This window comes from Staurois parvus, unplaced genomic scaffold (genome assembly GCF_062004578.1).
Source record: "Staurois parvus isolate SC_StPar_1 unplaced genomic scaffold, SC_StPar_1.0 ptg000349l, whole genome shotgun sequence".
Lineage (NCBI taxonomy): Eukaryota > Metazoa > Chordata > Amphibia > Anura > Ranidae > Staurois > Staurois parvus.
Genome location: NW_028318145.1, coordinates 2,720,217 through 2,743,566, shown reverse-complemented (window position 1 = coordinate 2,743,566; position 23,350 = coordinate 2,720,217). Strand labels below are relative to the sequence as shown.

The 23,350-nt window shown below is 40.3% G+C and overlaps 1 protein-coding gene across 1 annotated transcript in view; it reads right to left on the bottom strand.

Annotated features, from left to right (window-relative positions):
- LOC149456742 (ileal sodium/bile acid cotransporter-like) overlaps nucleotides 1-23,350 on the bottom strand; it is a 54,164-nt gene that overhangs the window by 11,550 nt on the left and 19,264 nt on the right. The window contains exons 3-5 of the mRNA XM_089684517.1: nucleotides 18,145-18,233; nucleotides 12,205-12,380; nucleotides 9,937-10,094 (exon numbers count right to left, since the gene is read on the bottom strand). Of these exons, the coding sequence (XP_089540643.1) occupies nucleotides 9,937-10,094; nucleotides 12,205-12,380; nucleotides 18,145-18,233 (423 nt within the window). The remainder of the gene's footprint in view (nucleotides 1-9,936; nucleotides 10,095-12,204; nucleotides 12,381-18,144; nucleotides 18,234-23,350) is intronic.

Sequence of the window (23,350 nt, the reverse complement as noted above, 5' to 3'; positions counted from 1 at the left end):
TAGCGATCCCTTCAGCCTGGGGTCTGGAATATATGCTGCCTGGAGATCTGTGTTCTCTCCGTGCTGGCTGTGTTGTGTGGCCATTTTGCATGCAGCCGGCGCCATCTTGTCAGCTGGGGCCGAGAGCAGGGAAGAAGCTGGTCATTTTACCAGGGTGTCCCAGTGTTTTCTGACATTGGGTCATAGCCCTGTCGGATGGCGAGGGGTTAATGTTTCTGCTGCTGTTGTTTATATTCCCTGGGGCCGTAGTGTGCCCTGATCCTGCTGGTGGGGGATGGAGCTCTCTTCACTGAGCTTCCATCCTCGGAGCCGGCCACGCCCCCTCCTTCTTTTCTAATCTATTCTATTCTTTTTCTATTCTATTCCATTCTGTTCTATTATTCTATTCTATTCTTTTTGATTCTATTCCATTCTGTTCTTTTCTAATCTATTTTATTCTTTTCTTTTGAAATTCTAGTATCGGAAGACGGCTATATTCTTTCTATTTTATCATATTCGAAATTCAAAAGATGGCTATATTCTTTCTAATGTATTCTATTCTATTAAAAATGCGAATTTTGAAAGATGGATATATTCTTTCTATTTTATTCTATTTTTATCATGTTCTGTTTTAATCTATTCTATTTTTTCTTTTTTTTTCCATTTTAATCCATTCTTTTATTTTATTTTCTATTCTATTCTGTTTTATTATATTCTTTTCTAAATTCAAATTACAAAAGATGGCTGTGTTCTTTCTGTTTTATTCTTTTCTATTCATAATTCGAATTTTGGAAGATGGATATTTTCTTTCTATTTTATTCTATTCTGTTTTATTCTATTCTATTTGTTCTTGTTTTTTTTACTATTTTATTCTATTCTTTTTTACTCTATTTTGTTTTGTTCTATTATTTTCTAAATTCAAATTTCAGAAGAAATATATTCTTTCTATTTTGTTCTATTCAATTCTGTTCTATTCTATTATTTTCTATTCTTTTTTATTCTATTCTTTTCAAAATTAAAATTTTGGAGGATGGCTATATTCTTTCTAATTTAACCTAACCTGTTTGAAATTCGAAAGACAGCTATATTCTTTCTATTTCCTTCTATTCTTTTCAATTCTATTATTTTCTACTCTTTTTTGTTCTTTTTTATTCTATTCATTATAAAATTTTAATTTCGGAAGACGGGTATGGTATTTCTATTTTATCCTAGTCTATTTGAAATTAATATTTTGAAAAAAAGTCTATATTCTTTCTATTGTATTCTATTTTGTTTCTATTCTATTGTTTTCTATTCTATTTTCTATCCTATTTTGTTTTATTCTTTTCAAAATTAAAATTTTGGAAGATGGCTATATTCTAACACTAATACACACAGTATTTGAAGGAAATCAGCAATAGAAATGATCTTTCTTAGCATTCTTATAGGGTTAAAAAGTTTGGTCACGTAACCATGAATCTCTTCTTACTCAGAGTTGGGGGTGAGGTTACAGGCCACTGTGCAGACACATAGCATGCCTGTATTCCATAGTCTCTTCCGTCTGAGGCAAGATGTAAGTTGTGCTTGAGCAGGAGCCATGTTCAGGAGACAGGCAGTGATTGGGAGAGGGTGTGTGCCAGAGGCAGGCTGTGGTAGGTCAGGGGGTGTGGTGGCTGAACAAACTACCCAATATAGGCATGCTGCCATTGAATGGCCAGCCAAAGGATGAAAACTGACTACCCAAGAACAGATCAGCTTCTATACTTTGTATTGTCAGTTTAGAACAGGGAAATAAGGTAACTGGCAGGATCATCCAGGTACTTCAGCCCAAGTAGCTCCTACATCACTACAGGACACCATAGTGATGTAGTAATAGATAGTAGAGGCAGGCAGAATCATAGTCCGTAGTGGTGGACACAGAAATCTGACACACCAATAGTCACTCCAGCTACTTGTTGGCAGATGCATCTTGTGAAACACGCTGAAATGAACATGCTGCTAAGGAGATGAATGGCAGCAAGTGATTTAATGCTTAAGCTCATGGCAAGGGCATTTCTGCACTGTTCTAATTTAGATGGCAATTGTGCAGTCATGCAACACTGTACTCAAATGAAATTTATATATTTTTTTCACACAACTGGGTTTTTTTAATTTTTTATTATATAAATGAAAAAAGACTGAGAATTCTGAAAAAAAAAGATATTTTCTGTTATAAAGCATATCCAATGAAAAAAAAAGTTAAACATCACATTTCTTCATAAGTATAGGCCAACATGCGTTCTGCTACATGTCTTTTGGGAAAAAAATCCTAATAAGTGTATATTTATTGGTTTGTGTGAAAGTGATAGCGTCTACAAACGATGGTATCTATACTAGAATATTTATTTATATTTTTATACTAGTAATGGCGGTGATAGTGTGGAGGGCAATCTGACACTAACTGACGCTGGGTGGGAACTGACTAAATGACACTGAAATGTTCAGTGACTCTAATACAGTGATCAGTACTGATACTATACACTGTCACTGTACTAAAGACACTGGCTAGGAAGGTGTTAACATCTAGGGTCAATCAAAGGGTTAAAGTGTGTAATATGTACTGCTGTTACTAAGTGATGTGACTGTTTTATCTCCCTGCTTTGCAGGGAGGAAAAACAAACAACCGAATCGCTGGTGTTTTTTTCCAAAAGTGGTTAAATAACTCTATAGGCATAGATTGAAATTGCCCATGTAACATACCCACAAGGCATGTGTTCATTGGCCAGTGTGGAATGGCATCCCTACTACGCATGCATAGGAGTGGAGTCTGCTCGGCACACAGGTAATGTGCCAGATTGGAAACTGAGTCTCACTGGTACAGCTCAGTGTTCATTCCAAAGAAGACTGTGAGCAGGTAGATACAGTTGCAAGAAAAAGTATGTGAACCCCTTGGGATTACGTGGAGTTTTGCATGAATTGGGCATAAAATGTGCTCTGAACGTCATCTAAGTCATAACAATAGAAGAACACAGTCTGCTGAACATAATACTACACAAACATTAGATGTTGCCATGGTTTAATTGCACATAACATGTAAACATTCACAGTGCAGGGAGGAAAAAGTATGTGAACCTTTGGACTTCATAACTGGTTGACCCTCCTTTGGCAGCAATAACCTCAACCAAACGTTTCCTGTAGTTGCAGATCAGACCTGCACAACGATCTGGAGTAATTTTGGACCACTCCTCTTCACAAAACTGTTTCAGAGTAATATTCTTGGGATGTCTGGTGTGAATCGCTCTCTTAAGGTCATGCCACAGCATTTCAATCGGGTTGAGGTCAGGACTCTGACTGGGCCACACCAGAAGGCGTATTCTGTGCTGTTGCAGCCATTGTTTTGTTGAATTACTTGTATGCTTTGGGTCATTGTCCTGTTGCATCACCCATCCTCTGCGGAGCTTCAGTTGGCGGACAGATGGTCGTACGTTTTCCTGCAAAATGTCTTGATAAACTTTGGAATTCATTTTCCCATCAATGACAACAATCCGTCCAGGCCCTGAGGCAGCAAAGCAGCCCCAAACCATGATGCTCCCTCTGCCATGTTTTACAGTGGGAATGAGGTTTTGATGTTGGTGTGCTGTGCCTTTTTTTCTCCACACATAGTGTTGTGTGTTCTTCCCAAACAACTCAATCTTGGTTTCATCTGTCCACAGTATATTTTGCCAGTAGTGCTGTGGAACATCCAGGTGCTCTTTTGAAAACTTCAAACGTGCTGCAATATTCTTTTTGGACAGCAATGGCTTCCTCCGTGGTGTCCTCCCATGTACTCCATTCTTGTTTAATGTTTTCCTTATTGTAGATGTGTCAACAAAAATGTTAGCATGTGCCAGAGATTTCTGTAGGTCTTTAGCTGACACTCTGGGATTCTTCTTTACCTCATGCAGCATTCTGCGCTGTGCTCTTGCAGTCATTTTTACAGGACGACCACGCCTAGGGAGAGTAGCAACAGTGCTAAACTTTCTCCATTTGTAGATAGTCTGTCTTACCGTGGACACGTGAACATCAAGGCTTTTGGAGATACTTTTGTAACCCTTTCCAGCTTCATGTAAGTCAACAATTCTTGATCATAGGTCTTCTGAGAGCTCTTTTCTGCGAGGCATGGTTCACATCAGACAGTGCTTCTTGAAACCAGTACACCCAAAACAGGTGTGTGTTTTTTAAGGGCAGAACAGCTGTCAGCAACACATCCAATATCATCACACTGATTGGAGTCAAGGTTGGCTCACTCCTGGCTCCAATTAGCTCTGGGAGAAGTCATTAAGCTAGGGCCTCACATACTTTTTCCTCCTTGCACTGTGAATGTTTACATGTTATGTGCAATTAAACCATGGCAACATCTAATGTTTGTGTAGTATTATGTTCAGCAGACTGTGTTCTTCTATTGTTGTGACTTAGATGACGTTCAGAGCACATTTTATGCCCAATTCATGCAAAACTCCATGTAATCCCAAGGGGTTCACATACTTTTTCTTGCAACTGTACATCCCATCATGGATTGTTTGGAAGGTTATATGACCTAACCTTTATCGGTGGTCATATCATCTGGTAAGGATGTATTTGCATACACAGTGGTGAATTGGTGGTGCGTCTTTCACATTCTGTTTTTGGTTCAGACGGATTTAAAGGGACTTATATCACTTACATCACAGGTTTATTTTATTGCAGAAGAGGCATTGCATGTCTTTTCTGCAATAAAGTGCCTTCCTGCTCCCAGTTTTTGAAAGTGAGACCTTAGTTCCACTTTGACTCCTAAGTTTGTGTGTTTAATGCAGAATGTATTGAAGATATATATCATCAAAAAAGCTGTGTAAATTCTTTCGGCCTGTTTGAATGTGTCTAATGCATTGTGCCACAAAAATAATACCCCTTTCATTTATTGGATTTTAGTTTTTTTAATCATGGAGGCTCAGCATCTTTCTTGAGTGTTACCTAGGGCAGTCAGCATGCAAATACAGCTTGCTCAGGAATGCTCTCTCCTCTAGACTGACATTCACCCATCAAGGCACTTAGATATTTGCCTAATGTCTCCCAAGAGCCAGCCCACTGCTTATATTAGTAGAGAAAAACAAAACAGAGGGCGCACCGGTCTTGTGCATTACCTTTAAAAATATATTTATTGAATATAAAAAAATATTCTACTCACAATAGTAAATAAATATAAGGCACATCATGAAGGGACTGCTCTGTCCAATTCGCACTGTGTTTCTGTCTTATAATGAGGCTCTGAGGAAGATGCTAGTCCTCGAAACGCATCAGCCTTTTGCATGTCCATCATTCTCATTATAAGACAGAAACGCAGTGCGAATTGGACAGAGTGGTCCCTTCATGATGTGCCTTACAGGTGAAACTCAAAAAATTAGAATATCGTGTAAAAGTTCATTTATTTCAGTAATGCAACTTAAAAGGTGAAACTAATATATGAGATAGACTCATTGCATGCAAAGCAAGATAGTTCAAGCCGTGGTTTGTCATAATTGTGATGATTATGGCTTACAGCTCATGAAAACCCCAAATCCACAATCTCAGAAAATTCAATATTCTAGGCTCAAAGTGTCCACTCTAATCAGCTAATTAAGCCATAACACCTGCAAAGGGTTCCTGAGCCTTTAAATGGTCTCTCAGTCTGGTTCAGTAGGAATCACAATCATGGGAAAGACTGCTGACCTGACAGTTGTGCAGAAAACCGTCATTGACACCCTCCATAAGGAGGGAAAGCCTCAAAAGGTAATTGCAAAAGAAGTTGGATGTTCCCAAAGTGCTGTATCAAAGCACATTAATAGAAAGTTATGTGGAAGGGAAAAGTGTGGAAGAAAAAGGTGCACAAGCAGCAGGGATGACCACAGCCTGGAAAAGATTGTCAGGAAAAGGCCATTCAAAAGTGTTGGGGACTTTCACCAGGAGTGGACTGAGGCTGGAGTCAGTGCATCAAGAGCCACCACACACAGATGGATCCTGGACATGGGCTTCAAATGTCGTATTCCTCTTGAACAACAAACAAAGTCAGAAGCATCTTACCTGGGCTAAAGAAAAACAGACCTGGTCTGTTGCTCAGTGGTCCAAAGTCCTCTTTTCTGAAGAGAGCAACTTTTGCATCTCATTTGGAAACCAAGGACCCAGAGTATGGAGGAAGAATGGAGAGGCACACACTGCAAGATGCTTGAAGTCCAGTGTGAAGTTCCAAAGTCTGTGGTGATTTGGGGAGCCATGTCATCTGCTGGTGTTGGTCCACTGTGCTTCATTAAGTCCAGGGTCAACGCAGCCGTCTACCAGGAGATTTTGAAGCACTTCATGCTTCCTTCCGCAGATGAGCTTTATGGGGATGCTGACTTCATTTTCCAGCAGGACTTGGCACCTGCCCACACTGCCAAAAGCACCAAAAACTGGTTCAATGACCGTGGGATTACTGTGCTTGATTGGCCAGCAAACTCGCCTGACCTGAACCCCATAGAGAATCTATGGGGCATTGCCAAGAGAAAGATGAGAGACATGAGACCGAACAATGCTGAAGAGCTGAAGGCCGCTATTGAAGCATCCTGGTCTTCCATAACACCTCAGCAGTGCCACAGGCTAATAGCTTCCATGCCACGCCGCATTGAGGCAGTAATTGCTGCAAAAGGGGCCCAAACCAAGTACTGAGTACATATGCAGGCTTATACTTTTCAGAGGTCCGATATTGTTCTACGTACAATCCTTGTTTTATTGATTGCATGTAATATTCTAATTTTCTGAGATTGTGGATTTGGGGTTTTCATGAGCTGTAAACCATAATCATCACAATTATGGCAAATCACGGCTTAAACTATCTTGCTTTGCATGTAATGAGTCTATCTCATATATTAGTTTCACCTTTTAAGTTGCATTACTGAAATAAATGAACTTTTGCATGATATTCTAATTTTTTGAATTTCACCTGTATATTTATTTACTATTGTGAGTAGAATACTTTTTTATATTCAATAAATATACTTTTAAAGGTAATGCACAAGGCCAGAGATCCCTCTGTTTTGTTTCTCTCTATTAGTACTTTTCGACTCCCCGGTTATTTGAGGGTGGCAAGGCGTGCATATTTCAAGATTTTCGTTGTGTGGTCCTTATGACATAGAGCCCATCCCTAAGCGCAAGAGTATCTGCGTTTTTCCACTTCCACAATACTGCTTATATCAGGGCTGAGGGCTCTTGAGAAGAGTACTGAGGTTGGCTGTTGTGATGTTCTCCAGAATCTATGTACAGCACTTTGACTGCCCCCACCACCATGCCTGCATTGCATAGAAAAGCACAAGGGCCCAGTGAATGTCACAGTGTCTAAATTAAGGTATGTAATTTATAAAAAAATAAATAAATAATAATAATTAGCATGATGATGAGGGGGAATGATAGAATCGTGGAAGGCAAAATGTATAGTAAGTAGATTAAACCTTAGCTTTAAACTGGCTATAAACTTCAGGCCTAAACAAATGAACAAAGCATATTCTTCTATAGTGTGTAATTGTGTCAATCCAAAGCACTGGGCATGATTTCTGTCTGCTATCTTGTTCCTCCACTATCTGCAGGAGTAATTTCTGACAGCCTGTACCGACTCCAAGTGAGGAGCAGGAAAGGGGTGCTCTAGCACACAGCCTGCGATTGCCTTAGCTGTGCATGTTTTCCTATGAGATTGTGTAGAGGAGGATGTGTCCCTTCCCTCTACTAAGGTCTCTGATTACATTCAGCTCTCCTCTCTATGCTGTGCAGTGTGTGACATCACATCCCTGTCTCCTGCCTATGGAAGCTCAGAAAAGCTGTGTAAATTCTGGATGTAGAGAAGAAAATGCTACAGATAAACAGGTGCAACTTATGTAGGAGGATTTGTTTCATCTCTGTATATCAGCTGAGGCCAGTCACTTCACTGGGTTTATGTGAGGGTTTTATAACCACTTTAACTGCTAGGCCCGCCTATTTTCTTTGACATTATACTGTATACCTGTCTATGTGTTCCCTTCCCTCATGCATTTAGGTGTAAAACGTTCACAATATCTGTAAACATAATTTCACATCTACAGAATCTCACAGAAGTGAGGACACCCCTCACATTTTTGTAAATATTTTATTCTATCTTTTCATGTGACAACACTGAAGAAATGACACTTTGCTACAATGTAAAGTAGTGAGTGTACAGCTTGTATAACAGTGTAAATTTGCTGTTCCCTCAAAATAACTCACACACAGCCATTAATGTCTAAACCGCTGGCAACAAAAGTGAGTACACCCCTAAGTGAAAATGTCCAAATTGAGCCCAATTAGCCATTTTCCATCCTCTGTGTCATGTGACTCGTTAGTGTTACAAGGTGTCAGGGGTGAATGGGGAGCAGGTGTGTTAAATTTGGTGTTATCGTTCTCACTCTCTCATACTGGTCACTGGAAGTTCAACATGGCACCCCATGGCAAAGAACTCTCTGAGGATCTGAAAAAAAAGAATTGTTGCTCTATATAAAGATGGCCTAGGATATAGGACGATTTCCAAAACCCTGAAACTGAGCTGCAGCACGGTGGCCAAGACCATACAGTGGTTTAACAGGTCAGGTTCCCCTCAAAACAGGCCTCTCCATGGTTGACCAAAGAAGTTGAGTGCACGTTCTCAGCGTCATATCCAGAGGTTGTCTTTGGGAAATAGATGTATGAGTGCTGCCAGCATTGCTGCAGAGGTTGAAGGGGTGGGGGTTAGCCTGTCAGTGCTCAGACCATACGCCGCACACACTATCCCAGAATGAAGCCTCTTCTAAAGATGATGCACAAGAAAGCCTGTAAACAGTTTGCTGAAGACAAGCAGACTAAGGACATGGATTACTGGAACCATGTTCTGTCATCTGATCAGACCAAGATAAACTTATTTGGTTCAGATGGTGTCAAGCGTGTGTGGTGGCAACCAGGTGAGGAGTACAAAGACAAGTGTGTCTTGTCTGCAGTCAAGCAAGGTGGTGGGAGTGTCATGGTCTGGGGCTGCATGAGCGCTGCCAGCACTGGGGAGCTACAGTTCATTGAGGGAACCATGAATGCCAACATGTACTGTGACATATTGAAGCAGAGCATGATCCCCTCCCTTCGGAGGCTGAGCCGCAAGGCAATATTCCAAAATGATAACGACCCCAAACACACCTCCAAGACGACCACTGCCTTGCTAAAGAAGCTGAGGGTAAAGGTGATGGATTGGCCAAGCATTTCTCCAGACCTAAACCCTATTGAGCATCTGTGCGGCATCCTCAAACAGAAGGTGGAGGAGTGCAAGGTCTCTAACATCCACCAGCTCTGTGATGTCATCATGGAGGAGTGGAAGAGGACTCCAGTGGCAACCTGTGAAACTCTGGTGAACTCCATGCCCAAGAGGGTTAAGGCAGTGCTGGAAATAATGGTGGCCGCATAAAATATTGACAGTGTGGGCCCAATTTAGACATTTTCATTTAGGGGTGTACTCACTTTTGTTGCCAGCGGTTTAGACATTAATGGCTGTGTGTTGCGTTATTTTGAGGGGACAGTAAATTTACACTGTTATACAAGCTGTACACTCATTACTTTATATTGTAGCAAAGTGTCATTTCTTCAGTGTTATCACATGAAAAGATATAATAAAATATTTACAAAAATGTGAGGGGTGTACTCACTTCTGTGAGATACTGTATGCCAAGTGATATAATGTCCTATTGGCTTTCATGCAACTTTTGAATGCAAACCACTTAGTGTATGCCTGAATGGCTCAGATTTCCCTGGTAAAACTTGCAATAGGTAACAGCAATCTTAGCCCATCGTAATGAAGTTAAAAATATTTAGTTAATATCCTAATCCAGTATATTGCTGTTGAATTTGTTGAAAGCTACATATTTTCTATTCCTTGTTCATTCATAATTTGCAAAAATGTAAAAATTAATACTGTAGGCATGTAAAGGTGCATAGGTTATGTGAACTCACCTATTAGGAATATAATGGCTATAAGGAGCTGGAAAATGCTGTATATCAGAGGGAAAGTAAATATCAGAGGCAGCTGCTCAGGTCGGAATGAGAGTTGTACAATGGTAGAACATAACTGAGTGTTTTGCAGTCCAGTTTCCAATGACACAGTGCGACACCTTTAATATACAAAATTGAACCCATTTTTAGAGCACATTCAGTAATTAGATCATGAATAGCTCATTGTACTGTATATAATGAGAAAACATATTTTTGCAGTAAAATACCTATTTGAAACAAAAGCCAGATGAGCCAAACTAAAGCCAAAAGGACCAGATGAATTTCGATCTGGGTATGGGCAGCCTGTTGAAATTTTTTCTCTTGATCAGAGCTCCTGGCTATTGCCAGCAGTGCTGATTAGTGTATTCTGAGGATGGGGAAGTCTTTCTGCTGTCAGAATACAATAGCTCAGCAGGAGGGATTCCCTTATTCACATCAAATGTGTGGATAGGGAAATTAAGTATTTTTCTTTTGTCCAACCTACTGGTTGAACAAGAAAAAAAGTGAATGGTCAGCCCGAAAGAAACTTTCCTGGTGTCTGTTGTGATAATTACGTTGGTGCTAAAACATGGTAATGATGTGGTGGGTATAAACTGGAAGTCCCACTTTATCATCCAACCATCTGTTTTACCCACAGAAGCCCCAATATATACAGCAATGTTGTAAGAAAAGATTTAAGGAGGAACTGAACTATGTCCAAAAAAGGCAGCCAGAGGACAAAGAAATAGTCACCAGTGTTGACTGTGACCTCCCTACAGCTGATATTCCCTTGTTAATTATATACCTTTTTCTGTACTGTGTCTCCAAATGGAGGAAGCCAATACAAGTAAAGGGATGGACACTGCTCAACTGACCCCAGGAGTCCAATGTTAGCGTCCACCCCTTTACTTGTATTGGCTGACACTGGAATCGCTTGGACTCATATTCCCCTCTTCTCACTTGCTGGTGGGGTGATCTTTTACCTTCCATCCGCAGCTTGGAGCAGCGCCATATGGTATACTTTCCAAATGGAGGAAGCCATGCTGGGAAAGACAATACTTTGCTTCTTCAAGTCAGAGCCTCCAGCAAGACTGGCAGTGAGCAGCACAGTAGTGACATCAAATCTAACTCTCACCCCCAATCTCATGATAATAGTCATCAGAGGCAGCAGTGCCTTATATTTCACACTGCAGATATATGGCTCTAAGCACAGGAGTGCCTAGGTACCCTCGTATCCTTGGAAGTCTACTGATATTTTTCAAAAGCACTTTTAACAGTTCTAAAGGCTCTACTTACATCAGAGTGTTTTGTATCAAGGGCAGAATCACTGTGATTCTGCCTATGATCCCAAAACACTGTGCAAAAATGACAACTCGCACCAGTTTTGTTGTGATTGTTGCACGATTAATTGTGCTGCAATCATGCAAACCGCATTGCGCAAAATTTGTCACCCAAAAAGGAGCAGGAGCTTCTTTTGGGGTAACAAGCTTCATGCGATAGGGTTTGCCATTAATACAGTGAGATTTATTGTGCGACAATTGCGGCAGAACCGCACTGCGTTTTAGGTGTCATTGAAAATGAATGGCACCTGAACACGGCTGATGCGAGTTGTCATTTTTGCAGTGTTGTGGAAACACAGAATAATCCATTCTTTGGCTCTTAGTAGCAGTCACTTATCTGAGACATGTTTAACCACTTGACCCCTTTTGCCCTCTTCATGACCTGGGCAGTTTTTGCTATTCAGCAGAATTGCTCGGTCATGCAACACTGTGCCAAAATTAAATTTATATAATTTCTTTCACACAAACAGAGCTTTCCTTTGGTGGTATTTGATCGCCACTGGGTTTTTTATTTTTTATTATAGTAATGAAAAAATCAAAAATTAAAAAAAAAAACAATTTGCGTGTAATGTGTGCTGCTTTTCTTCATAGGTCTGGCTGTTTTTTCTTCCTGCTTTTCAGGGAGAAGAAACAGCTAAATTGCTGTTCTGCTTACACCAAAATATGTGTGCTTGTATACAATGAACTCTGTGTTGTGGTTGGACACAGCCGATTAGCAGGCTTCAGCCAAAATCATTGACTGAAACCTGCTGTGAGCAGACAGCAAGCATGTAAATTCCTTGATGTAAACAAATTTGTGTAGTTATTTTTTTTTTTTGTGCTAATGAACAATATGCTGCTGAGTCAGTTCTTCATCTCAAAAGTCTATATGTGATTTAAACCACTAAATACATATGCAAATTACACATACCTGCTCCATGACAAATTAGCTAAAATGGCTAAGATAAAACCCACAATGAAACCTATGACTGGGAATATAGTTCCTATAATCCATAGCTTGGGTTCGATGACCCAAGATCCCTTGTACAGTACTCCACCAATTACAGCAACAGTAACAATGAGAATAGCTCCAACAATAGATCCCACCTGAAAACAAAAAGAAAGTACAAGTTTAGATGTGCAAATGTGTATATATATATATATTAGTACATTCGTTTCTATACATTTTACCAATCTGGAGAAGAGTGAACCTGAAGTTTGTTTTTATGTTTTGACGCAACCCCCCCCCCCCCAAGAAGATACACTATATTGCCAAAAGTATTGTGACACTCCTCCAAATCATTGGATTCAGGGGTTCTAATCACCTCCATGGCCACAGGTGTATAAAATCAAGCACCTAGGCATGCAGACTGCTTCTACAAACATTTGTAAAAAATGGGTCGCTCTCAAGAGCTCAGTGAATTCAAGCGTGGTACCGTGATAGGTTGCCACCTGTGCAATAAGTCCATCCATGAAATTTCCTTGCTACTAAATATTCCACGGTCAACTGTTAGCGGTATTATAATAAAGTGGAAACAACTTGGAACAACAACAACTCAGCCACGAAGTGGTAGGCCATGTAAAATGACAGAGCGGGGTCAGTGCATGTTGAAGTGCACAGTTCACAGAAGTTGCTAACTGTCTACAGAGTCAATAGCTAAAGACCTCCAAACTTTGCGTGGCCTTCAGATTAGCACAACAACAGTGCGTAGTGAACTTCATGGAATGAATTTCCATGGCTGAGCAGCTGCATACAAGCCTTACATCACCAAGTGCAATGCAAAGCAGTGGATGCAGTGGTGTAAAGCTCGCCACCACTGGACTCTAGAGCAGTGGAGACATGTTCTCTGGAGTGACGAATCACATTTCTCTGTCTTGCAATCCGATGGATGTGTCTAGGTTTGGCGGTTGCCAGGAGAACTGTACTTGCCTGACTGCATTGTGCCAAGTGTAAAGTTCTGTGGAGGGGGGATTATGGTGTGGGGTTGTATTTCAGGGGTCAGGCTTGGCCCCTCAGTTCCAGTGGAGGGAACTCTTAAGGCATCAGCATACCAAAAAATTTTGGACAACTTCATGCTCCCATCTTTGTGGGAACAGTTTGGGGATGGCTCCTTCCTGTTCCAATCAGTGCACAAAGCAAGGTCTATAAAGACATGGATGAGCGAGTTTGGTGTGGAGGAACTTGACTGACCTGCACAGAGTCCTGACCTCAACCCTGTAAAACATCTTTGGGATGAATTAGAGTGGAGACTGCGAGCCAGGCCTTCTTGTTCGACATCATTCCCTGACCTCACAAATGCGCTTCTGGAAGAATGGTCAAACCTTCCCATAGACACACTCCTAAACCTTGTGGACAGCCTTCCCAGAAGAGTTGAAGCTGTTATAGCAGCAAAAGATGGGCCAACTCAATATTGAACCCCAAAGACTAAGACTGGGATGCCATTAAAGTTGATGTGCATGTAAAGGCATTCGTCCCAATACTTTTGGCAATATAGTGTAAGTTAAAATTGAGTAGCCCATCAAAAGATAAAATAAAACTAGCTTTTGCTGCAAAATTCTCTCTCAGTTCACAGCGTTTTCTCACCACTAGCACTGCCACTAGATGTCCTCAATCTGATGGCAAGCATCATTTGACTCACCTCCCCTGAGCTCAGTTCATCCTGTACCTACCCCTAGCCTGTGATTGGTCAGTGAAATGAGAAGCAACCGTGTTGAACTCATCTCTCCGTTGTTCTGCTTTCTCCTCCTACCAGCATTCTTCTTATCAACACATGAACTGATTGACTCTTTGTGCTTCTTCTTCCTCTCACACTCCAGCCCTGCTGTACAGGGACTGTAAATGGCTTATACCAGGTCATATTCAGGCACTTACATGCAGTTAATAAATAATCTAATGATGTATTGATGATTACAGGGCTGCACTGACTGGTGTCTTGTACCTGCCAATAATTCAGTTAAATAACTCAAAAGGATGTGGGAGCTGGGGGTACGGGAGGGGTTTGAGGTTTATTATTTAAAATCTTTTAAATAATAAATGGCTGATTTTATCAGTACTTCAATTCTTATTTATATTAAAGACTCACTGTGCTTGAAACACATCATAATCATGGGGATTTTAACAATAATAACATATTTACGTCACAGCATCCCAACTTATTGGGCAGCAAAACATGAGACTGAATAAGATTGAGGCATTAAAAGTAGAACTAAAGACAACACTTTTTTTTCATTTTGGATAGAGTAAGGGAAAATTATAACCCCACCAGATTTTTTTTTTTGCCATCTGTGTCTCACTGGGGAGATTTCCCTTCACTTCTTGTTCTATACCCAAAACAGGAAGTGAGAGGAAATCCCTCCAAAGTGAGGGGAATCCCTTCTGGTCACCAGGGTCACCAGAACTAGTGTCTCCATTGGAAGTTTCCCCCTCTGTTTCTGTTCTGGGAAAAACCCAAAATTTGAGTTTTTTTCTTTTACATTTATTTTTGGTTATAATAGTAAACAGGACAAATAAAGAGGATGAATTTCCTTAGCGGGGGCACAGACAACAGTAAAAGCCTGACAGGTGTTCTAATCCTTCACCACTCTATCCAAAACTAAAAAAAGTTTTGCCTTTAATTGAATTTTATTGTACTGGGATTCTTCTTCGGTTTTATAAATATAAGAGATACTAAAAGCTAAACAATTATTTCCTAACATGTATTATGTATTGGACATGTATTATGACTTGAATAATTGTGTATTTCTTTAAGATCTGTTCAGTAATGCAGTGTAAAATGTGGCCTTTGTGCAGGAGCTTCCTGTAAAAGAGACCACTCACTGTTGCCCTCTCTCCATCTGCAAGTCAGCTGGTTTTGTATCCGCCCCCTCCTGTAGTTTTCTGCAGGCAGCCTATAGTGGGCCCCTCCCACAGCTCTACACAAAGTGATAATGTCATTGCTCCTTTAACCTCTTCCATACAGGGCACTTTTTCCCCCTTCCTGCCCAGGCCAATTTTCAGGTTTCAGCGCTCTCACACTTTGAATAACAATTGCGCGGTCATGCAACATTGTACCCAAACTAAAATTTGGTGGTACTTAATCACTGCTGGGGTTTTTATTTTTTGCTAAATTAACAAAAAAAGACCGAAAATTGTCTTTGTTTCTGTTATAAAAGTTTGCAAATAAATAATTGTTCTCCATACATTTAGGCCGAGATGTATTCTGCTACATGTCTTTGGTGAAAATAACCCAAATTAGGATGCATTATTTAGTTTTTAGGAAAGTTATAGAGTTCACAAACTATGGGATATATCTGAAAATTGATCAATCCTGAAGTACTGACGGCCAATCTAATTTCTTGAGGTCCAAGAATGTCAGAACAGTACAGATATCCTCCAAATGACCCCTTTTTGGAGAGTAGACAGTCCGACGTACTTCATAAGATGCATGGTGAGTTTTTTGAAGTTATATTTTTTTTGTCATAATTTTTCGGAAAGTAAAAAAATTAAAAAAATTATTTTCACTATTTCTTTTTACATATTGTCACCAGTGCAGTACAGCGTCATCATATAACTGGCATGGCGGTGATCAGGGACACTGACTGGTGACAGTATGCAAAAAAAAATTATACATTTTTTAAAATTTTTTTTTCATATTTCACTATGACCAAAGTAGTATAATGTTACCATAGTAACATTGTACTACTTTGGGGAAGTGATCAGTATATTCTTTTTTTTTTTTTACACAATTTGCTTATAGCAAAGAATTACTTTGCTATAAGCAAGCATGTACCTAAATGACATCGATTTATTCAGGGTTTTTTTTTTTGTGCTTAGCTGTGATTTGGCCACGGCTAATCACATGACACAGCTGGGCTGTGATTGGCCCAGCTTGTGCATGTGATCGCTGTGACCATTCACAGCTAGACACTAGTATACAATGGATGGCATGAATGAAGCCATACTGTTGCCATATGGCGTCCACCCGGAAAGGTGAGTGTTTTTGCCGGCTGCCATTCGGCCATAGGCCAGGCGGGTAGAGGTTAAGAAGGTGCTGTCTGGGTTTGCATAGGCATTTGGTACACGTATTGTAGGTTTATACCCTCTGTGGCTAAGGAATAGCAGTTCAGTTTTGGGCACCAATTCACAAAAAGAACATTGGGTAACTGGAGAAAGTACAGAAAAGGGCAAGCAAACTGATAAGAGGCATGGAGGAGCTCAGCTATGAGGAAAGCTTAGAGGAACCAAATGTATTCTCTCTTGAGAAGAGGAGATTAAGGGGGGGATATGATCAACATGTATAAGTACATCAGTGGTTCATATAATGAACTCAGTGTAGAGGTATTCACCCTGAGGTCATCACAGAGGACAAGGGGGCATACATTAAATCTAGAGGAAAATAAATTTAATCACCAAACATGGAAAGGTTTCTTCACAGTGAGAGCTGTGAAAATGTGGAATAGACTCCCTCAAGAGTTGGTTCTGGCCACCTCAGTGGATTGCTTCAAAAAAGGCCTGGATTGTTTCTTAGATACACAGAATATAACTGGATACTAACATGTACAGGTAAAGTTGATCTAGGGAATATCCGATTGCCTCTTGGGGGATCAGGAAGGAATTGTTTTCCCAGCAGGAGCAAACTGGATCATGCTTTGCTGTTTTTTTGCCTTCTTCTGGATCAACTGTGGGTGTAGGAGTATAACTTTTTTTTTATGGTTGAACTGGATGGACTTTAGTCTTTTTTCAGCCAGACTAACTCTGAATATGTTTAACTGAATTTGTTCCTATTTTTGTGAGGTCAGCTATAATAATCGCTGGTTTTATAAAACTGTAAACAAAGTTTAAAAACAATGTTGCAGCCCAAAGCTGATTTTTAATGTTGTGGGTTTAAAATATTCAGAATTAAATCTAAACTTGTATTCTTTATTTGTAGAAAACATTGTTTATTATTATATTACATTTACTGTTTATTACAAAAGAACAAGGCAAAATCCATATATGCCATTTTCTGCCTACACTTTAAGCTGTCTTTCATATGACAATGTGAAAAGTCATATGAAGGAATTCAGTAAAGCACTACTGGCAGTTTTCTGGTGCTATGGCCCTTTAAAATGGCCTGCGCCAGATTAAAAAATTCCTACCATCCGTTTTGGTAACTTAGTCGACATGTGCGGCAGATTCATGTAGTTCTTAATAGAGCCAGTTTACAAACTGGCTCTATTAATGCACCAAATTTAAAAAAAACCTGCAGTTCGTAGATAGCAAAACTGGAGGTAATTAAGACCAACTGTAACTTGGAGTACAGAGACAGGCAGAGTGCCTGTCCCAGCGCACAGTTTAGCAGAATTGCATATTTGCGGCCACTGCCCTCTTCCTATCACTGGTTGCTAAGGATGCTGTCTGCTTCACAGCCTCCTAGCAACCTGTGATGCTGCAGTGGGTGGATCCTGATGGGGAAACAAAGACACTATGTCCCTATCATGTCTGCTCTTGCCTTGTAGTTGACAGGAGGCAGTGGATATATTCTATAGCCAATAGAGTGGTGTCAATAACAAGGGGAACTGATTTGATGGCAAACTAATGTTTGTGAATCCCCATCAAACTTCATCCCCCCAGGTCAAAACTTCTCTACAACAGGTACTGTACATGAATTTGTCTCCTGCTCATTTATCAAGTGGAGTCACATCAAAATTCTGGTGTCTTAGACACTTTTTATGAATCCCCCTGACTGTTTTTGGGAACACAGAAATTACTAGTGATTTTTTTTAAATTGGTTACTAAAACACATTTGCTTTTATCCTATTCTATTTTAAAATGCAGGGCTCTTTCTAAATCAGTGCTATAGACTTTTATATGCATCATTGCTAATTTTACTTTCCAGTCTTTCTTACATGCCTTTAGAATTTTCTTTGCTGCTTCTGGCCACTTATAGTTAACGAACATTCCAATAGCAACAGGAACAACCAATGTCACGAGTGAGATGCCTGGAATTAAAATGGGTAAGGTTTTAAATGAGCACAACCTATATAGTACTTAAAAATATCCATCCATCTGTCTATCTGGCATTAAAAAAAGATTTTCCATTTATAAATCTTACCACGGACATGGATTTGAGAGTGTATTTAGGCCTCATTCACACTTGCATACTTAAAGCAGAACTAAACCCTCCTATCCTTTTCAGTTGTAACATCATTTATTTGATGGTTTGACAGCTTGGTTAAGAGAATAAGCAAATGTGACCGTTAGCATTCCCAGCATGCAACTGTTATTTTTTAAACTATTAAATCAATGGGTTTAGTTCCTCTTTAATGATATATTATTTTACAGGCTTTATATTGCGCCAACAGTTTGCACAGCACTTTACAACATGAGAGCAGACAGTACAGCCACAATACAATTCAAGACAGGAGGAATCCTCTTTTATGGATTTCCAGGTTATATGGCATATACAGTAATGGCAATGGAAACAGGGTGATAAACCACATCAGGCAATAAAAAGGATCAGAAGGGAAGAGGGAACCTTCATAGCATAGTATTAACTTTATTTCCAATCAAATACAAAATTGCAATTACATAAATGTATTAAAATTGGCTTCAAACAAAAGTCAGTTGAATGGAAACCACAGCCCGGGAACGGGGTTGTGCTACTTTAACTGGCAATTGCATGGTCATGCAACACTGTACGCTCTGTGGTGGTATTTGATCACCATTGGATTTTTACATTTTTTATTATATATACAAAAAAAGACCAAAAATGAAAAAAAAAAAGATATTTTCTAATTTCTGTTATAAAACATATCCAATAAAAAAATAAAAAATATCAAATTTTTTCATAAATTGATGCCTTAAATGTATTTTGCTATATGTCTTTGGTAAAAAACAAAATCTCAGTAAGTGTATCTTAATTGGTTTGCGCAATAGTTATAGAGTCTATAAACTATGATATACAGTATACCAGTATACTGAAATTTACGCAGCTATCGACGCTATACTGGTAATGGTGGTGATCAGTGACTTATAATGGGACTATGATAGGGAGATGGACAATCTGGCACTAACATACACTATCTGGGAGAGTCACTAACTGACACTGGTATCGCTAGTGACACTAATACAGCCATAATACTGTATACTGACACTGTACTAATGACACTGGCTGGGAAGGGGTTAAGACCTAGGGGCAATCAAGGGGTTAAATGTGTGCCACAATGTGTAATGTGTGCTGCTTTTACTTTACTATCTGGCTGTTTCTCCCCCCTGCTTTGCAGGGAGAAGAAACAGACAGATTGCTATTCCCTGTACAAGGAGTTATTATAAACACAGAACTCTGTGTGTGATTGGACATAGCTTATCAGCTGACCTCAGCCCAAATCATTGACTGAACTCAGCTGCCAAACTCATGCTGTGTCCAAACACAGCACAGTTCTGGAGGGGGCAGGGGGCACGTGCATGAATGCCACCAAATCCGGACAAAGCTGCCAATGTAGAGGTACATGATCATGCCTGCACCTGCAGCCCTCTCGCAGTATATTTACTGTGAATGGTCGGCAGGTGGTTCACCCCTTTGCGAGTGAGGGTAAAAACAGATCTTAATGCCTGAACACAATTTTGCAACTTTGACATGTGTTAGTAAAACTGTACTTATGATTGCAACTACTTTGTGTATCGAGGTAGATTATACCTTATTTTTTTCCACTACAAATTGGGCTTTCTTATGGTGGTAAATGGTAACGGATATCTCCTAAGCTCTTTTTATTATCAAAGGAAACTGGACCAAGAATAAAAAAAAAAAAATTTTTTTAATGTAGCTGTATATTTCCTGCTATTACCAAAACTTACCAAAGAACAACCCAAAATATATTGTCCTGCTCCTGACGATCACACAATGCCACATATGTGTATGTTATTTGTTGTTAGCACCCATAGTAGGGCTCAGAAATAGTGCACATAGAAATATTTGCTTTTTTAAAATCCTAAAACACACTGACACTGACTGACACCGATACTAATTTAAAAAGTGCTTTTAAGAAAAAAAAAATCCTACCCAAAATATACTGACCCTGACTTTTGAACCTTACCTTGACCTTTGACCCTAATACTAACTTTATTATTATTATTATACAAGAGTTATATAGCTCCGACAGTTTGCTCAGCGCTTTACAATATAACATATACAGTTCAATACAAGAGGGATAGGAGGGCCCTGTTCCTTGGAGCTTACAATCTAAGAGGGAGGGGCTAGTAGCACAAAAGGTAATAACTGTGGGGGATGGACTGGTAGGAGGAATAGAAGATTTCATTATTAGCTGAAGGCAGGATAGGTTTCCCTGAAGAGATAGGTTTTCAGAGATCGCCTAAAAGTGAGCAGAGTAGGCCATAGTCTGATAAATTGGGGTAGAGCATTCCAGAGGATGGGGGAAGCTCTGGAGAAGTCCTGGAGATGAGCATGGGAGGAGGAGACAAGGGAGCTAGAGAGCAGGAGGTCGTGCGAGGAGCAGAAAGTATGGTTTGGGTGATATTTAGAGACAAGATTGGTGATGTAATTTGGGGCAGAGTTATAAATGGCTTTATATGTTATTGTTAATGTTTTGAATTTTATCCGTTGGGCAATGGGAAGCCAGCGGAGGGATTGGCAGAGAGGGGTGGCAGATACAAAATGGTTAGTAAGGTGGATGGGTCTGGCAGCAGCATTCATGATAGACTGAAGAGGGGATAGCCTGCGAAGAGGTAGGCCAATGAGGAGGGAGTTACAATAGTCAAGGCGAGAGATAACAAGGGAGTGAATAAGTTGCTTAGTAGTTTCAGAGGTTAAGAATGGGCGTATCTTGGAGATGTTGCAGAGGTGAAGTCTACAAAATTTGGACAGTGATTGGATTTGAGGCTAAAAGGAAAAATGAGAGTCTAGGATTACACCTAGTACCCTGGCATGAGGGGAGGGACTGATGGTTGTATTATTGATCTTGATGGAGAAATCAGGGGAGGGGGCACGGGCTGGAGGAAATAATATGAGCTCAGTTTTGGAAAGATTGAGTTTGAGGAAGTGGAGTGACATCCATGCCGATATGTCACTTAGTAGGTTAGTAATGCGAGAGGAGACTAAAGGGATGAGGTGAGGAGTAGAAAGATAGATTTGTGTGTCATTAGCATAGAGATGGTACTTAAAGCCATGAGAGTTTATCAAGTGATCAAGGGAGGAAGTGTAGATGGAGAAGAGAAGGGGTCCAAGGATAGCACCTTGAGGGACCCCTACAGAAAGAGGGAGTAGAAAGGAGGAGACAGAGCTATAGGTAATGCTGAAGGAGCACTGCAATAGGTAGGAGGAGAACCAGGAGAGAGCAGAGTCTTGGTGACCAAGAGAGTGGAGTTTTTTGAGGAGGAGGGGATGGTCAACAGTATCAAAAGCCACAGAGAGGTCAAGTAGTAAGAGTAAATCTGATAGAGTCCTAGATGAAGCCTTGATCTAGCTATTTCTTTCTTTCTTTTTTAGATTTCTATTATTATATCTTTAACACTCGTTTGTTTACATTTTTCTTTATAGAGGGATTGATTCAGTAAAACAGGAGAGTGCAAAAACTGGTGCAGCTCTGCATAGAAAATTATTAGCTTTCAGTTTTATTTTTTTTGTCAAAGCTGGATAAGCTGAAGTTATGCAGGCCATACTGTACATGGGTTGAATTCTGAATACATTTTCTTCAGAAAATTGGAAACTTTGTGTGTTTTGTAAGCCAATGGTGCCACCATTGCTTTCGAAATTCAACCAACCAAGCCTTCAATTTCATCTCATGTTGCTAAAGAAAATAAATTTTGTGGCTGAGAATCTTCTTTTCTTTCCAGGTCACAGCTCATGCTTATTTCTTTTTTGATTAGATTTCTCACACGATTCTCCCATCATTGTTTAAAAATTGTTCTTTTTTCAAATAATTTCCAACATACCCGGTGAGTCAAATTCAAAGGGCGCACAAAAATCAGCTGATGCTGTGGCCCACTAATGGTACGAAGTTCGAGCAAAAATTCTTAGTTAGAATTTTCAAAAGAAAATTTGTTTGGAATTCGACCCGTGTGTGGCCTGCATTAGAAACTGATTGGCTACCATGCCCAGCTGCACCGGATTTTGCACTCTCTAGTTATAGTAAATCAACCCCAATGTATCTTTCTGTCCATTCAGAGGACTAAGGATAAAAAAGACACATGGGCCAACTGCAGTGGTACGCATATAACAAGGCTCATTGTAATTGAAAGGTGCAGGATTTGTTATGCATTATCATAGCCAGGGGTGGACTGACAACTCATGGGTCCCCCGGGCAATAGGGGATCATGGGGCCCCTGTGTCCTTGGCCAAACTCAAAAAAGCCTATGAAAAATGTACCAGGGGCATCTCATGGGGCCCCCTACTGACCTTGGGCCCTCGGGCAGTGCCTGAGTTTCCAAATGGTCAGTCCGCCCCTGATCATAGCTAACCCTTCTTGCAAGGAGTTTCCTGCACACAAGGAGTTTTTCTGCCACAAGATGAAGCTTTGTGGACTCTGATTCATCATCAGTCAAGAGCATTGCATTTTGGGAGTTGTGGTCCCAGCCAGAAGGAACTCCATTACTAACAATACCCAAGAAACCCAAGAGAATTGCATTTTGGGAGTTGTGGTCCCAGCCAGAAGGAACTCCATTACTAACAATACCCAAGAAACTACAACATCCAAAGTGCTTTGGGTCAAGGTGGGGGGGGGTCATATAAATTAAAAAGCCTGGAAAGAACACAGGACAGTCTTGGAAAGAGACTGGTGAAGGTAAGTTCCTGTCAGAGGGAGAGATAGAGAGGACGATACAGTAAAGGATTGTGCATTACATGAGAGATGGTGTCTGTCAGTTCCGGAGAACTGAGAAAGCTGCTGCAGTCTGTCAAGTCCAGTCTCTGTCCATGCTGCTGTCTACTGGAGCTGGGGATCATCCTAAGGCCTAGTACCCGGAGCCTCCAGAGATCCAGACCTGCTGATATCGCTGAGCCTAGCTAAAAGTTGCAGCTGCATCGCAGAGCTACTGCTGTTTGATTACTGCAGATATCATAACACTTTGTGACTATTGACTAACTCTGTAGTGAAATCTATTG